This window comes from Balaenoptera musculus, chromosome 10 (assembly GCF_009873245.2).
Source record: "Balaenoptera musculus isolate JJ_BM4_2016_0621 chromosome 10, mBalMus1.pri.v3, whole genome shotgun sequence".
Lineage (NCBI taxonomy): Eukaryota > Metazoa > Chordata > Mammalia > Artiodactyla > Balaenopteridae > Balaenoptera > Balaenoptera musculus.
This window is the reverse complement of record NC_045794.1, coordinates 96,030,258-96,047,753: the sequence shown is the minus strand read 5'-3', so window position 1 is coordinate 96,047,753 and position 17,496 is coordinate 96,030,258. Positions and strand designations below refer to the sequence as shown.

Here is a 17,496-nt window from a genome sequence, read left to right as displayed (position 1 = left end):
CACGGGCCTCTCACTGTCGCGGCCTCTCTTGTTGCGGGGCACAGGCTCCAGACGCGCAGGCTCAGTAGTTGTGGCCCACGGACCTAGCTGCTCCGCGGCATGTGGGATCTTCCCAGACCAGGGCTCGAACCCGCGTCCCCCGCATTGGCAGGCAGACTCTCAACCACTGCGCCACCAGGGAAGCCCCCGAGAGAGTTGTTTTTAATGATGACCTTTCATAAAATGAACCAAAAGAATTAAGAAAATTCAATCGATAAAAACTTACTAGAAAAATTGAATTATTTTAGTAGGTTAAAAGCAAATATCTTTTGAGAATATGAGTGAATTTCAGCATGATGTAAAGCTTAGATTTGTTTATAAGCTATATTAAAATTTTTTTTAAAGGAGGAAATGAAAAAGAGGCCAAACTCATCTTGTTAATATACCAGAACTGATATCTAACTTCAAAATAATTTACAAGATAGATGACCATATGTGCGTGGGTTTATCTAAAAAAAAAAATTACAAGAAATGATATGCCCACAAATAACTAGACCACCACTTGTATCATAAATAAAACCAAATCAAAATCCTGCCTGGGTAGAAACATTTTATCTGGAATGAGCTTTCAATAAGCATGATCAAACACAATCTATGAGCAAGTATCTGCTCATGTTGTGTTTTAAAAAGCTGTAATAGTTTTATATTTACCCCTGTGTCAAACACATCATGTGATTAATACTGTGTGAGTTTAGTGTAGTAATTATATATGGCAATAACCTTGGTTTGTCTGATTTGCTTCAATAGCTCATAAAGTGAATATCCTCAGAAAAATGATTATATTAGATATACTAATAGTAAATAAACCTCATTAAAAAGCAATAATATTGGGACAATATATACAGACAAATGTTTAAAGCTATACATTCTACTAAATCTTATTCACATGTACACCAGAAATCAGCACAACTGATCTAAATATTAACAATTTAGCACAAATATTTTTCAATATCAAAAGGCAATTATTTTTTCAAGAAGCTTTCTACATGCATAGCTACCTTAATCTACCTATTAATAGAACTTATTCCATTGAAATAAACATCACAGAAATAAAATAATTTTTTCAAGACTTCCAGAACCTATGGTAAAAATGTTAAATGAAGAAACAAGGAAAGTGGCACAGATCAGCTAACAGAAATAATTTTAGACCTAATCCTTACTAGAATTTGCTCTGTGACCTTGAGCGAGTTATATAATCCCTGTGCTCCACCTGCCTCCGTAAGTGAAAAAGGCTCTCCGTACAAGCTAATACCAATGAATGAGAGCCATTTTGGAAACCAATTCAGAAGAAAATTAAGTTAGATCTTTGCGTCATACCATACACAAAAATGAGTACCAGTTCAATTAAAGGTATAAAAGTGAAAAATACAGCAGAAAAACTCAGGACATTTCATCATGTTAGGGTAGGAAAGACTTCTTTAGGAAAGCACAAAACATAGAAGCCATAAAGGCTGATTTTACTACATAAAAATGTAAATGGTTTATTAGTATGACAGATACCCCAATGTTAAAAGATAAGGCCTGGGAGAAAATATTCAGAACATCCCAAAAGACAAAAGTTAATATCTACACTTTGCAAAGGGCTCCTACAAAACTATCAAAACAATCCAAAGAAAAATGGGAATCGTAGGTAAAATAGGGTGGTAACACGAAATAAAAATCAATGGCCAATAAACGAACAAAAGACATTCCATCTTATTAGTAAGCATAAAAGTGCAAATTAAAACAATAAAATATTAGAGTGGCAAAAATTCAAAGATAAATAATTTTATTGTCATCAAAGGTGTGGAGGAGGGAGACGCAAGAGGGAAGAGATATGGGAACATATGTATATGTATAACTGATTCACTTTGTTATAAAGCAGAAACTAACACACCATTGTAAAGCAATTATACTCTAATAAAGATGTTAAAAAAAAAAAAAAAGAAATTATTTGATCAATACATTTTTTCACTCATCAAGGTAAACTCTAAAATCTGCTTCCCATGGGCCGAATGGGAATCCAACAATAAGAAAGAGAGTGTGAGTTTAACCTTGAGAAACTTAAAAGAATTTTATAATTGAGAACTGGATCTTGACATTTCTGAGGAAAATGACTGTGAGGAACACCTACCAATAGGGCGAATCAGAGAATGGATCTGAATGAATGGAAACATTGAATGGAGGTGTGGAATTCATAACCTCAGCTAAAATTGGAGTCCCACAGGCCTGTAGGGGTAGCTCTCAAACCGCCCCCACGCATCTTCAATCACTCTGAATAGGAAGAGATGTACACCTCCGTCTCCAGCAGGAAGATGCTGCTTACTTCATTACCCAGCCGGAAGAAGAAAAGTTCTCTCGCGGGACCACAGCCCAGCCAATCAGAGACTAGCAGTCCAACCAATGAGAAGCTTCCATACTTTGGATTCTCAGCTTCCTCCAATGGACTCTTTGGTTACTTCAGCCCCTCCCAACTCCCCCTTTTTTCCTTATAAAAACAAGTTCCCCTTCCTTGTCTCTGCCCTTGCCTATGCTCCGCCATATTTCACGTATCCCGGATTGCAGTTCTGGCTGTTCTTGAATAAACTCGCGTTTGCTGGTTTAAAAAAAAAAAGAAAAAGGTGTGGACGAATGGGCACTCTCATTCACTGCTGATGGAAATGAACACTGGTATAGCTCTTTTGAAAGGTAATTTGATAGCAGCTACCTCCTTGTAAAAAAATAAACATGCCCATGAGCCAAACAGCTCCATGTCTAGACATCTATTCTACAGAAATACACCTGTGTATAAAGATATAAGAATAAGTATGTTCAATAAAGTATTATTTGTAATAATCAAAGAAGCGAAGGCCACCAAAATATTTATTAGAGAAGAATGACTATAGTACATCAGTTCAACAGAATGTTTTGCATTTGTTTAAAAGAATGAAATAGACTGCAAAAGATGTCAGATGAAACAAGCAAGTCTCAGAAGAATTGTATTAGGAAAAAAATCTATTTAGTTGTTTTTTCTAAATATACAGAAAATGTTTAAGAAGATGCGGAAGGGAAGGAGGGTAAAAGAAGAGTCTCATTTTTATTTCTAAATCCACACTTACTATTTGAATGTTTTATGACAACCATGTATTACTTTTATAATTAAAAAAAAAAAGAATGGATGGGAATTTCATAAGTTATTCAGCAATGTGTCACTCACAGGATCTAGAATGTAGTATTCAGTTCCTAGATCCTACTACCCAGGATTCAATCATCCTTTGCTAACTGCAGTTCTGAGATACAAAAAATAAAAAATAAAAATTTTTTTCACTCTTTTTATTTCTGTTGCCTCAAACAAAAGAACACAGCACCTTTGCTCCCCACTCCCACAGAAGAGGTGGGCAGGTCTATCAGAGGAAGCCCCAGAGAGAAGATTCATTTCTGCTTTATCATTTCAATATATGATAGCAGACCAAGCCCAGAAAAAAACAAACAACTCCTTCCCACTAAAAAACAAAACAAAATAAAACAAGATTAATCTGTGAAAAGTCAGAGATTTGTGAAAACAAAACAATCAAGAGGAATGGTAAGGATACAACCCATGACGTTTCAAGTCTGCTGGGGCTGTTTTAAGTTCTCTAAAAGAAGTACAGTTTGTATAACATAAAACTTGTGGGAGAATCTATCCCAGCAATGTTTCCTGAATACCTAAAGAAGCTGATTCAGGATAGGGGTTACTGGAGCAGGTTTTTAAAGATAAAGACTGGTTTGTTTGGGAAATGGATACCCTTCAGAGAATAGAACCTTCATCTGTGTTTTGAAAATAGGCTTTATGCCATTTTCACTGTTTCCCCCAACTCACTCTTATCCATGAGACTTTGATCTTGACAGCTGCAATTTTGCTAGACACAATACTTTTCAGGAACATAGATCCCAAGGTTGGCAAAGAATTTGCATTCAAGAGATGTTATAAAACACTTTAAAGTCAGAAAGATCCAGTTCAAATCCTAACTTCCGTTTCAAGCTGCATTACCATGGGCAAGTTACCGACCCCAATACCTGAAGTGGAGACACTGTAAGGGTTGGAAATAACATACACAGCACCTTAAGCAAAGTTCTCAGTGCACAGAAAACCCTCGTCAAATGGGAGCTATGATTTTTATATTATAATACCTTTGACCTGAGTCTGGGAGGGGGGAGTGGATATGGGGGCAGGGCAACTGAAGTGTTCCTAGTTCCCTCTACTGGGACTAGTTGTTTGGCTTTCTATCTTGCTAAAGATGAATTGATTCCATCCGCCCATGCAGAATATAAGTGCATTTGACAGAATACAGCAAAGTTAGGATTTATATTGTAAGCTATTTTTAAAACTGCCTGGTTAGCAAATTAAACCAGCTGTGAAAATATCCTGGTTTCCATTCACAACAAATACAACACAAACATTCTCCTTTAATGAACCTGGCCTCAGGGCAGCATAGCATATTCTGCATAATTCATTCCTAAGGGTTTCAGAGACATAATTTTCATAAGACAGACCAAAACTAAATTATTTTCTAGGAAAAAAAAAAAAGATGAGAGAAAAGAGTTTCTCTCTACAGATTTTCTGTAAATTCCATGAATCACTCACTGTCCCATTCAACTTAGAAGACTACTGTCTGAATAAAAAATAGTTATGTCAGTACTTTAAGCCAGTCTTAACTGTTTTTCCTTTAAAAGGGCATATGAAACACCACTCTGCTCTGCAACATAATTTTTCAAGTTCTGTGACAGAGGGAGGAAAAAATCTACTCACTGCCACACAAAAGCTACCTAGAGGACTCTCAATTTCAGATTTAAAACGTATCACTCCTTAAGAAGTTAGAGGAGGGGCTTCCCTGGTGGCGCAGTGGTTAAGAATCTGCCTGTCAATGCAGGGGACACGGGTTTGATCCCTGGCCCGGGAAGATCCCACGTGCCGCAGAGCAACTAAGCCCGTGTGCCACAACTACTGAGCCTGTGCTCTAGAGCCCGTGATCCACAACTACTGAGCCCACGTGCCACAACTACTGAAGCCCGCGCACCTAGAGCCTGTGCTCCACAACGAGAGAAGCCCACGCACTGCAACGAAGAGTAGCCGCTGGGCTTCCCTGGTGGCGCAGTGGTTAAGAGTCTGCCTGCCAATGCAGGGGACACGGGTTCGAGCCCTCGTCCGGGAAGATCCCACATGCCGTGGAGCAACTAAGCCTGTGAACCACAACTACTGAGCCTGCGCTCTAGAGCCCAGGAGCCACAACTACTGAGCCCATGTGCCACAACCACTGAAGCCTGTGCACCTAGAGCCTGTGCTCCGCAACAAGAGAAGCCACCGCAATGAGAAGCCTGCGCACTGCAATGAAGAGTAGCCCCCGCTCACCGCAAGTAGAGAAAGCCTGTGCACAGCAGCGAAGATGCAACACAGCCATAAATAAATAAATTAAAAAAAAAAAAAAAGCATAGGCCCTGCTCGCCACAACCAGAGAAAAGCCCACGCAGCAACGAAGACCCAACGCAGCCAAAAATAAAATAAATAAAATACAAATAAATAAATTTATAAAAAAGAAAAAAAAGTTAGAGGAGACATCCTGAATTACTTAGAACGTTGGCTAAGTTATATTATTTATAATTCCTGTTCCTTTAGGGAAACAATTTGTTATTTAAACAAAGATCAGAAGTATAAGTAACTAATGGAATAGAATTTCAGGAAGTATTATTCAAATGAGTTCACACTTGGAATGCAGGGTAACAGTCTATTAATTAAGTTCACTTCATAAAGACATTGCTAAGAAAAGGATATACCATTTTACGCTGTCTTTGGAAATCAACCAGACTGAGTTAGTTCAGTTTGGAACATCCTAAGCCTTAAAGCCTTTGCTAAAGCGTGACATAAATTTTGATTAGTCAAGTGTGAAAAACTACAAAGCCAACTTTCTTGTCCCTCCAGTTAGTCTGTCTATAAATAGAAGCAATGCATTAACAGCCACCAAAGCAATTCGTGAGTTCCACAATGTGCCCAACATATACATCCCTTGCAAACATGCTCTCAGCATGTTTAACCAAAGTGTTTCTGAAGATCTGTAATAAGACCCTTTTTAAATAAACTGTAACTCACTGTTTGCTTTCTTCACCAGGAGGTGGAGTCTTGCCATGCCCTTCCATTACAAAATCCTCCTGTTCCACCTGCAAAGGCAAGTACCACAAGTCAGCAGTAGTCAGTAACTAAGACGCAATCACTCCAAAGTGCCAGGGCCTGTGCTTACAGAACCGCATGGCATTTCACTATACTGCCTAGGACAGAAGCCTCAGCCAGTGGTTTTCACTCTCCAGGTTTGCTTATGGCATCTCTGCTTGGGTGACCAGATTTGCAGAATAAAAAAGGAAGCATGCTGATTTGCAATTCGTAATTGTGACAAAAGATTAGCATCCAGAATATAATAAAGAATTGCTATGAATCAGTAAGAAGAAGACAACCTACCAGAAAAATTTACAAAATTATTGAGTAGGAATTTCACTGAGGGGGACGCATAAATGGCCCTAAACTTATGAAAAGATGTTCAATCTCCTGTCAATCAGGAAAATGCAAATTAAAACCACAAAGAGATACCATTTCACAACCACCAGGCTGGCTAAAATTAAAAAGTCGGGCAATACCAAGTGTTGACAAGGGTGCAGAGCAACAGCAACTCTCATCTATTCCCAGTGGGAGGGAAAATTGGTGCCACTACTTGTAATAAGTTTGCCCTTACCTAGTACACTTGACTATGTACTTACTGTACAAACCAGTGGTTGCACTTCTAGGTACATACCCTAGAGAAACTTCTGCACATATACAAAAATATTTTTTGGAGCATTATTTTTAACAGGAAAAAAAAATAAACATTCATCAACAATAAAGTAGATAAATAGGCTATGGTGTTTTAAGACAATAGAATATTATACTGCATGAAAATGAATGAACTACAGAAACACACCTCAACCTGGATGAGTTACAAAAACACAATACTAGGTGAAAGAAGCAAGTCACAAAAGAATACATACACAGTTTAAATCCATTAATATAAAATTCCAATATATACATTTTTAAGCCATATATGTGTATATATAGACATATATGTATATTTATGGTTTATAAAACTATAAAGAAAAGGGAATAACTATTACAAAACTTAAGCTAATTAGTATCTTAGGGAGTCGGGCAAGAGGGATTCGATCAGGAAGGGACACATGGTGGTTTCTGGGGTATGGTTAAATTCTATTTCTTGGCCTATGTAGTAGGTATATGGGCATTTATTTTATGATTATTCTTTTAACTGTATGTTTTTCTTTTCTCTTTTATATGTATGGTTTATTTCTCAATGCAAATTTTCAAAGGAAAAAGAAAGCATTTTACTATTCCAGATGGTTTACTGATCAATAAAGGAAGATAAGTACAGAGGTAGAGCTACCTCCACAAACTGGGACTATCAGTCCTATGAAAACTTCCCCAAAAGGCATAATCTTAAAATATCAAACAGAAGTATTCAAGGAGATAGATCTCAACAGATGTATTCAAGGATTATTCCCTACTTAGAAAAATACCGTCCATTTCTTATAGAACCTAGTAATCTGGAAGACAGACAACAGTAACACAGACACACACCATAATGAAACCCACATAAAACAAAAGGCTTTCCAGCTCTGCAACCCTCTGCAGTCTTCATTTCTCAGAAATACTGGAGAAGATGGAATAGTATTAAGAGGCTATGTTTCAAAAAGAACAGAAAAATCGAGAGGTTTACTTTATTTCCATTAAAAGGAGAAACTGGAGGAAGTGTAAGCAAGAATAATAAAAGACACATACTGCATACTGTGAAATTCAAACCAGGTTTCGACTTTTATTCTTCTCTACGGACTTCCTGATTCTGCAGCCTACCAGATTTTGCCAAGGAGAGGGAGGATTCTTCCATCCTAAATTTACACAGTGATCTAAACCTCCAGAAGAAAAAACATGGTTATAATGTTGCATAGGGAACTTTATGAGGAGCTGGAGATGATCTTGATCTGGGTTGTGGTTACAAGAAAGTACACATACGCGGAAAAAAAAAAATCACTGAACTGTACATTTTATGCACTTAACTCTACAAATAAATGTTATGCCTTAATTAGAAAAAAAAAAAGATGACACATTGTTTAAATTTATTAAAGTTCCTTGTAATCATTTTCTCAAAGAATGACTATTCTCCCACTTATATATATTATGAAAATTTCTTGATTTTTGACCTTTAAAAATCCTCCCCAGTTAAAGAGCTCTACATTGTGGACTTAGCCTCTGCTTACTAGTTTTTTTTAAAAAGGCTTACCTAGGGACTTCCCTGGTGGTGCAGTGGTCAAGAATCCGCCTGCCAATGCAGGGGACATGGGTTCGATCCCTGGCCTGGGAAGATCCCACATGCCGCAGAGCAACTAAGCCCATGCGCCACAACTACTGAGCCTGCGCTCTAGAGCCCACAAGCCACAGCTACTGAGCCCGCGTGCCACAATTACTGAAGCCCACGTGCCTAGAGCCCGTGCTCCACAACAAGAGAAGCCACCGCAATGAGAAGCCCGTGCACCGCAACGAAGAGTAGCCCCTGCTCGCTGCAACTAGAGAAAGCCCGTGTGCAGCAACGCAGACCCAATGCAGCCAAAAATTAAAACAAAACAAAACAAACCCCCATAGCTTCAACAACCTCCCCTATACTGGTTTTCGAATCTTTAACTGCAGCCCTCATATTTTGCATATTTGGGTCTCTACTTGGATGGCCCAATAGGTCCAAAATGAAACATCATCTTTGGCCTTAAATTTCCACTCCTTTTTATATCCCCTATCTCTGTAAATGGTGCCATCTTCACCAAGATCCTTAAACAGGAAACCTACAGTCAAGGTTATAGGTTCTCCACCTTCCTTCCTTAACCCCACATCCTATTAATCACCAAGTACAGTGGCTTCTACCTCTAAACAGCTCTCATACCCATTATCCCTTCTTTATCCTCTTTAACTGCCATAGTTAAAGCCAGCTTCTCTAAATCTCACTACTACAAAAACCTTCTCACTAGCCTTTGTGCTTCTGGGTCCCATCTCATTTCAATCCATCCTCCAAACCACTTCCATCAAATGGACTTTGCGAAATGCGAACATGATCACATCACTCTCCTTGAAATTCTTCAATGGCACTCTATCACCTGTCTTGAGGGATAAAATTTCAGTTCATTTGCCTAAGTGATCTTTATTATCACCCCTGCCTCACTCACCCCTTCTGAACCCCTGGTGGAGCACACACCAACTCCTCACCCCTCTGTGCCTTTACATATAATGTCCCTTCTTGCCTAGAAGCCCTGGTCTTCTGCCTTACATATACTTCATATTTCTGCTCATTCTTTTAAGTATTAATTAAAATGCTTTTCCCCAGAAGATACTACCTCCTTCACCAGGGTTCATACCTTTTCTCACTCTTCATCATCTCAGAAGGCAATAAAAACGGTCCAGAAAGATCACTGCTCCTTATTGCCACTTCCTGTTTTTCTCAAGTCCACTTCCAGTCCCTTCGCATCTTAATTTCTTTTTTCTACAAATGTCTTGAACACTTTGAACTTAATTTGATGATCCCCACCACTCCTCCCCCTTGACCTCATTTTCAGGAGCTTCAGTATTTTTTTTTTTTTTTTTGAAAGGAGAAAACATTCCATGTATTTAAAAACAATAAAACAATAAGCATATAATATGCATCTTAGATATAAGTAGTCTTTAAGTTCAGAACAATTTGTCATTATTGTAATTAGTATTATTATACCAATTTCTTTTTTTTTTTTTTTTTTTTATTCACACACACACACACTGTATTTTATTTTTACAAGACATAAATAGACTGACACCAAGCATTGTACATGGATGACCACAACAAAAGCAACAATGATTGCAATTACCAAACATGAAACACACTCATACTATGTCATAATATTGACATTAAGAGCTTCAGTATTTTTATTCATAAAACTTACACCATGTCCTCACCTTTCTCCCATTACCATTCATTCATTCAACAAATTATTTATTGTGTACATACTACATGCTAGGTGCTGTGCTGAGGTAATGGGGAAGAAGACAGTCTTTGCCCCCCAAAAAACTTACGGATTGGTGGGAAAGACAAACAAAAACTAGTCAATTAAAATACAGTGTGAGAATGCAATGAAACAAGGAAGGAAGGGCACTTAACTCAGTTTAAAGGTATCAGATACTCTAGACCCATCCTAGACAAAAGATCCATCTCCTTCCTGCTTCAGGGAGGAGATGCGCAGGACCGGATGCTGGGCCTCGCCATCCATCTGGACTGCTCCACACCGAGGTCCATGAATTCTGAAATCCGCCTCCAACCATAAGTGCCTCTTCCACTCCCTCCCTCCATATGAATCTGTAAGGAGTCCTCATTGTCAGGTCTAGTTCTGTGATTCTTCTCTTTCCTCAGAGTCCATTCAGAGGCTCACCCGCAGGCATTTCAGTGACTTTCCTCCATAATGTCCTAGATTTGCTCACCACCAACTTGTCCTTAGGACATTCCTGTCTTGCCAAACCCTTCTCTTTTTCTCTTCAGCTCCTGGAGTGCAGAGCTGGAGAAAGTTACAAAACTGGTTCCTTTACAAATTATACCAGTTAACTTCCACTCAGTGCTGACATTCAGCACCTCTGCCTGGAAGGCCCATCTTCATCCTGTCTTTCTGGTGAACTTCCATTTCACCTTCAAAAACTGGTTGAAAGTTACTTTTTTAGGAAGCATTTTCTGATATCTCCTGGCACTTCCTCCTCCTCCCTTCCAGGTGCTCCTTCCCAGTAGCTCTGTAAGGCTTAGCCAGCAGCTGTGATCCTTTGTTCACCTGCTTCCCCCCACTCCCCCAAACACAGCCTCTAACACAGCCCTTCTGGTCGGTTATTCATTCTTCCAACACAACTGCCAAATGCCTTCTAGGTGCTAAGAACTGGGCTGAATGACTGACCTACTACACCACACTCCTTACTTATTTATCCTGTACCTTTTCTATCTCCTCAAAGACTCTAAACCCATCCACTAAGCATCCTCCCTAAGTCTTTCCTTTCTGAAGATGACAATGCTATCCCACACAAAGTCCCAAAAGCCCCTCGTTTTTTTCTCTCGTGAGTATATCACAAACCTCTGTGTCATTGCCCATTTGCCCCCCACTGACTGCTCTGCAAGGCTAACCTCACCACTTGTTTCCAAACTCATGACCTACACCACACTGCCTTCTCTGGGATCTCACTATCTAAGGAACCCTTCTTTCTCCCTTTCCAGTAAATTCAACTCCTCAAGCTACAAATATTTTATAATCTCTTCCATTCTGAAAAATTATTTTTGGCCTTGTGATCCTCTCCAACTATCCTCCTGTTTTTTCCCTTCCCTTTACTAACCAAATTCTTTAAAGACTAAACTACACCCCCATTTCTTCCGTGTTCTCATCACTGAGCACGCTCTTCTGCTGCTTCCCCCACCAACACATATGTACCTCCCTTCTCCCAATATATCCCAATATCCTCCCAATATAAATCACAATTTTTGTTCAAATCAATATTCAGTGCTAGCAGTGCTATTACTCAGTAAAAAACATATACAGCTGGATCATATGGAATAGTTAATTTCCTTTCTTGTACAATTTTTTCTTTTCCCTGGAACTAACAATTACTACTTCCTCTTATACTTTCTTTCAATTTTTTTGGCTTGGTATTATGTATTTTTCACTAATTCGCCCTCAAACCCTTCAACAGAGCTGTGAGTCTCCTCTTAATAAGTTCAAACACTTCAGGTAATCTATCAATTCCATTTCACTCCAGTCTCGGAGACATTCCTCAGGGGTTTTCTCCTGTTCCAGCTGAGATTGTTTGCTCTCTAGACTGCTCAATAGCTGACACTTTGCCAGGGATGACTCTTTCCCTTCATCTCTGGGATTCCTTGCTCTCTCCCCTTCACTGGAGCATCTGTTTCCTTTTTCTCCCTCTTTTATGGTTTATTCCTGATTTAGGTGGAACACAGACTTCAATGATTTCCTAATAAAAGGTATACAGGAAGTGAATTTTTTGAGATCTTGAATGACTGAAATGTCCTTATTTTATCTATATATTTAACATATAGAATATTTTTATCCACATACATAATCAAATATAGCATTTCAAGTTAGTAAATGTTTTTCCCCCCCAAAAATTTGAAGGCCATGTCCATTGTCTTCTAGCATCCAGAGTTGCTAGATAGAAATTCGATAGTATTATAAATCCTAATGTTTTGGATATAACCTGTTTCTTCTCTGGAAACTTTTAGGATCCTTTCCTTTTCCTCAGGTTTCTAAAAATGCAAACCACTAAGTATGGTCCTTCTTTCATTTATTGAGCTGGTACTGGGTAAATACTTGCAATTCCAGAAGTTCTAGTTCTTCAGGTTTGGGATATTTTCTCTACTTATTTAAATATTTGAAAATTTTATTCCCTTCAATTTCTTTTCTCTACTTTAGGAATTCCTGTTACCCAGTACTCAGTCTACAGGACTCATTCCTTAATTTTCTTCTTTATCTCTCCACTTTTATCACTTGGACTTTTTATTTTACTTTCTGGAGATTCTCTTAACCTTTCAATACTTTCAATTAAAATGGTTTTCCTGCCCTTGCAGTTTAATTTTAAGAGCTCTTCCTTGTGCTCTGAACAGTCCTTTTTTTAATAGTCCTGTTCTTATTCCCCGATTATATAATCCTTATTTCTGAGGATATTATGGAGTGTTTTTATTTTGTTTGCTTTATTTTCTTTTGCTCCCTGTATAATCTGTTTCCTCCAAGTTCCTCTTTGATCTTTGGTTTGGTCACTATCTTCCATTCACAGGTTTTTATCAAATGTCTGGTCATCTTCGGCTATCCACTGATTTTTAAGAGTTAAGTCCTAAAGAGCTCAAAAGTGCTTTTTGTCTATGGAGAAGGGGGAGGACATTGCTTATCCTGTGGCTGGCTTCCTGGATATAAGGAGGGGACCTGGCCATTTCATTGGGAGAACACTCAGATGCCTACATCTGTATATTCTTTTTCCCTCCTGGGTTGTTCAATTGCCCAGAGAGGTACCCCTTCAATCCTCAGCCTAACAGGTATAAGCCTGGCTTCCAGTGTTCTGGGACTGAATGGGGGAAGAGAGCTGGCACATTCTCACCTAGTATGTGACTTTGATTTAATCCTTCTGTTTTTAGTTAGGTTCTCTACCCCTCCCCCGCCCCCTGCTTTGCCAGGGTGGGAGAAGAATAGCTATCCATCCATCTGTGGATGTGAGGGGCAGGATACCTGGGACCCTGCTCCTTGTAAATTCTTCAACCAAACCTGCCATTTTCAGGGTCACTCCAAAAGCTTTCTAGCTTCCAAAATTCCATTGGCGTCTCTTATCTACTTCACCTCCTCTTCCACTCACTTTTTTTCTGGTGGATTTATGCTTGCCGAAATCATTTTGTAAAAGTAATTTTAGTGGAGGTTTAGAAGGGAGCAGAGATTAATAACTGGGTTTAATCTACTGTGTTCAGACTACTTTTAAAACCCTCTTGCCTCTACGTTTTCCCACTATCAAAACTGCTCTATTTAGTGCCACCAATAAATTTTTGTTGGTTTGTTTTCTTCTTTTAAAAATTATTTAAAATTTTAACAGTTTTATGAGGTATAACTGACAAATTAAACTGCATATATTTAGAGTATACAATCTGATGTATGTATATACTCATGAAACCATCACCACAATCAAGAAGTCACCACTCCTAAGTTTCATGTCCCCTTTTTAATCCTTCCCTCCTGCTCTCCCTCCCCAGGCAACCACTAATGTCCTTTCTGTCTGCATAGGTTAGTTTGCATTTTCTAGAGTTCATATGCATGGAATCACACAGTATGTACTCTTTTGGCTCCCTCCCCTCCTCTCCTCTCCTCTCTCCTCTCTCTCTTGTTCTCTTTTCTTTGCCTTTTTGCCCTGGCTAGAACCTCCAGTACAATGTTAAATAGAAGTGTAGACAGCAAACATCCTTTTTTTTGTTCTTCATCGTATGAGTAAAGCATTCAGTCATTCACCACTGAGCTTAATGTTAACTGTAGAATTTTCATAAAAGTCCTTTATCAAGTTGAGTAGCTCCTTCCTATTATTTTGCTGAAAGTTTTTATCAGGAATGGATGTGACGTCTGTCAAATGCTTTTTCTGCATCTGTTGAGTTGATCATACAGTTTTTCTGTTTTACTTTGTTATTGTGGTGAATCACATTGATTTTTGAATGTTAAACCAACCCTACATTGCTGGGATAAACCCTACATGTTCACATATTATCCTTGTACATATTATTGGATTCAATATGCTAAAATTAGGTTTAGAATGTTTGCATTTATGTTCATGAGAGATACTGACCGGTAGTTTTCTTTTCTTGCAATGTCTTCGTCTAGTTTTGTTATCAGAGTAACGCTGGCCTCACAGACTGAGTTGGGAAGTACAGCTGACCCTTGATCAACACGGGTTTCAACTGTGCAATAGTAAATATTGCAGTACCATACCATCTCCAGTTGGCTGAATCCAAGGATGCAGAGGAACCCCAGATATGGAGAACCGAGTATAGGGATGGCTGACTATAAGTTATACTTGGATTTCTGACTGCCCAGAGGGTCAGCGCCTCTAATCCCTGCATTGTTCAAGGGTCAAGTGTATTCTCTTCTCTTCAAGTGAAATTATACTAATTCACGTATAAGAATCTTACAATAGTATTCTACCATGTTCCCTTCCAGGTCTTTATGCCACTGTTATCGTACAGTTCACAGATACAAATGCTATAAACCCACAATGCATTTGTATTATTGTTGTTCAAACAATCAATTCTCTTTTAAAGAGATTTAAATAACAGAAAAAAGTCATATATTTAAGCTGTGTAGTTTCCGTTTTCTGAGTACTTCATTCCTTTGTGTAGATTCATACTTCCATCTGGCATCATTTTCCTTCTCCCTTTAACATTACTTATAGTAAGGGTATGCTGGTGATAAATTATTTCAGCTTTTGTATGTCTGAAACAGACTTTATTTAGCCTTCAGTTTTGAAAGATATTTTCACTGGTTATAGAATTCAAGGTTAGATTTTTCTTTCAGTGCTTTAAAGATGTTGCTCCACTGTCTTCTTGTTTGCATTGTTTCCAACGAGAAATTCTTTGTTCCTCTGTTAACAGTGTGTCTTTTTTCCTCCGGTTTTAAGATTTTGTCTATCACTGGTTTTGAGTAATTTGATTAGGATGTGCCTTGATGTGGTTTTCTTCATTTTTCTCATGCTTCAGGTGCATTGAGCTTTTTGGATCTGGGAATCTGTGGGTTTATAGCTTTTATCGAATTTGGAAAATTTGAGCCCATTATTTCTTAGCTATTTTTCTGCCCCATTGCCCCCTTCTTCAGAGACTCCAATTACATGGGTATTAGGTTGACTGAAGTTGTCCACAACACACTGATACTCTTTTCACTTTTTCGAGTTTTACTCTTTGTGTTTCATGTTAGATAGTTTCTATTGGTGATTCTTTATATTCACTAATGTTTTATTCTACAATATCTAATCTGCCACAATTCCATCCAGTATATTTTTCATCTCAAACATTATAGTTTTCAACTCTAGAAATTTGATTTGGGGCTTTTAAAAAATATATTTTCCATGTCTCTGCTTGACTTTTTGAACATCTGAAATACAATTATAATAAGTGTTTTAATATTCTTGTCTGCTAATTCTAACATCTGTGTCAACTATGAGTTGGTTTCAATTGATTTGTTTTTCCCTTCACTATGTTTGTATTTTCCTGGTTTTTACATGCCTGAAAATCTTTGCTTTGAATAACAGACATTGAGAATTTTTGCTGGATCCTGAATATTTTTGTATTCCTATAAATATTTTTGAGCGTTGCACTGACATGCAGTTAAATTACTTTGAAATAGTTTGTTCCTTTTAGGTCTTGTTTTTAGGATTTGTTAAGCCAGACTTAATAATTAGTTAGGGCTAATTAATTATTCCCCACTACTACGGTGAGAACTCTACCAGTACTACTGCTGAGTATACTAATAATGCTCCATGAATTACGAGGTTTTCTAGTCTGTAGAAACAGGCACGATTACTGACACTGTTTGAGTGCTAGACACTGTTCCTTCCAATCCTCTTGGAGGGGTGCCCCTTCCTGCCTCAGCCTTGAGTAGTCACATGTATGTGCCGTAAGTATATAACAAAAGCACTTTGTATATATACAAAAGTACTTTGCTGAATACACAGGTGAACCCTCCTCAAATCTCCAGAGTTCTCTCTCTTAGCAGCTCTCTCCTTTCCAGTACTCTGTCCTACAAACTTCGGCTGCCTCAGTCTCCCCAGACTCTCAGCAATGTTGCCTCAACTGAGAGGGTCCACTGGGCTTTGCCTGGGCTCCCCTTCCCTGCACTGCGGCCTGGAAGCTCTCTCTCAAGCCAGTACACTGGGGTAGTCAGATGACTCACCTTGTTTTCCATTTCTCAGTGATCACTGTCCTTCATTACCTGATGTCCAGTGTCTTGAAAAACCACTGTTTCAAATACATTTTGTGTATATATATTTTTTTTAAAAATAAATTTATTTATTTTATTTATTTTTGGCTGCATTGGGTCTTCATCGCTGTGTGCGGGCTTTCTCTAGTTGCAACGAGCGGGGGCTACTCTTTGTTGCGGTGTGCGGGCTCTAGGCACGCGGGCTTCAGTAGTTGTGGCGCACGGGCTTAGTTGCTCCGCGGCATGGGGGATCTTCCTGGACCAGGGCTCGAACCCGTGGTTCCCTGCATTGGCAGGCGGATTCTTAACCACTGCGCCACCAGGGAAGCCCCCATTTCGTATATTTTAAAAATTGTTATTTCTAGTGGGAAGGTAAATCCTGCTGCTGATACTCCATCTTGCCCATCTGGCCTCTGAATTTATTCCTTTGGCTTAGAAAGCTTTTCTCTCACATTGTTACATGAAAGCTTCCCTCAACATCATTTAGTTATCAGCTCAAGTGCCATCTCTTTGAAGCGATGAATGAATCCTGACCACCCCAACTGAAAGAGCTTCCACATTCAGTCACTCTCTAGCATAACACACATCACTATCTGAAGGGATCACTTATTTATGTGTTTTGTTGCCTGTCTTCCCCCCACCAAGAATGCAAACGCCTTGAGGCAGAGACTCTGAATGTCTTATTCATCATAAACTGGGCTCAAGATGTTTGATAAATATTTGCTGACTCTCTAATTTGCTAATCTGTGCTTCTCTTTCTTCTACTCTCTAAACATTTATGTCCCCAGGTTCTGTCCTTGGACCTCTCTTCACATTCTGCCATAGCAATACCATCTAATCCCACAGTTTCAACTATTAAATGTGAGTGATTCCCAGTCCTGTATTTCCAGCCCCCAGCCCCGTATTTTCACCTGGCTGACAGACACGTATCTGTGG

At 38.8% G+C, this 17,496-nt stretch overlaps 1 protein-coding gene across 1 annotated transcript in view; it reads right to left on the bottom strand.

The window, feature by feature from the left end:
- TNRC6B (trinucleotide repeat containing adaptor 6B) overlaps window positions 1-17,496 on the bottom strand; it is a 250,794-nt gene that overhangs the window by 148,911 nt on the left and 84,387 nt on the right. The window contains 1 exon segment of the mRNA XM_036865529.1: window positions 6,122-6,189. Within this exon segment, the coding sequence (XP_036721424.1) occupies window positions 6,122-6,189 (68 nt within the window).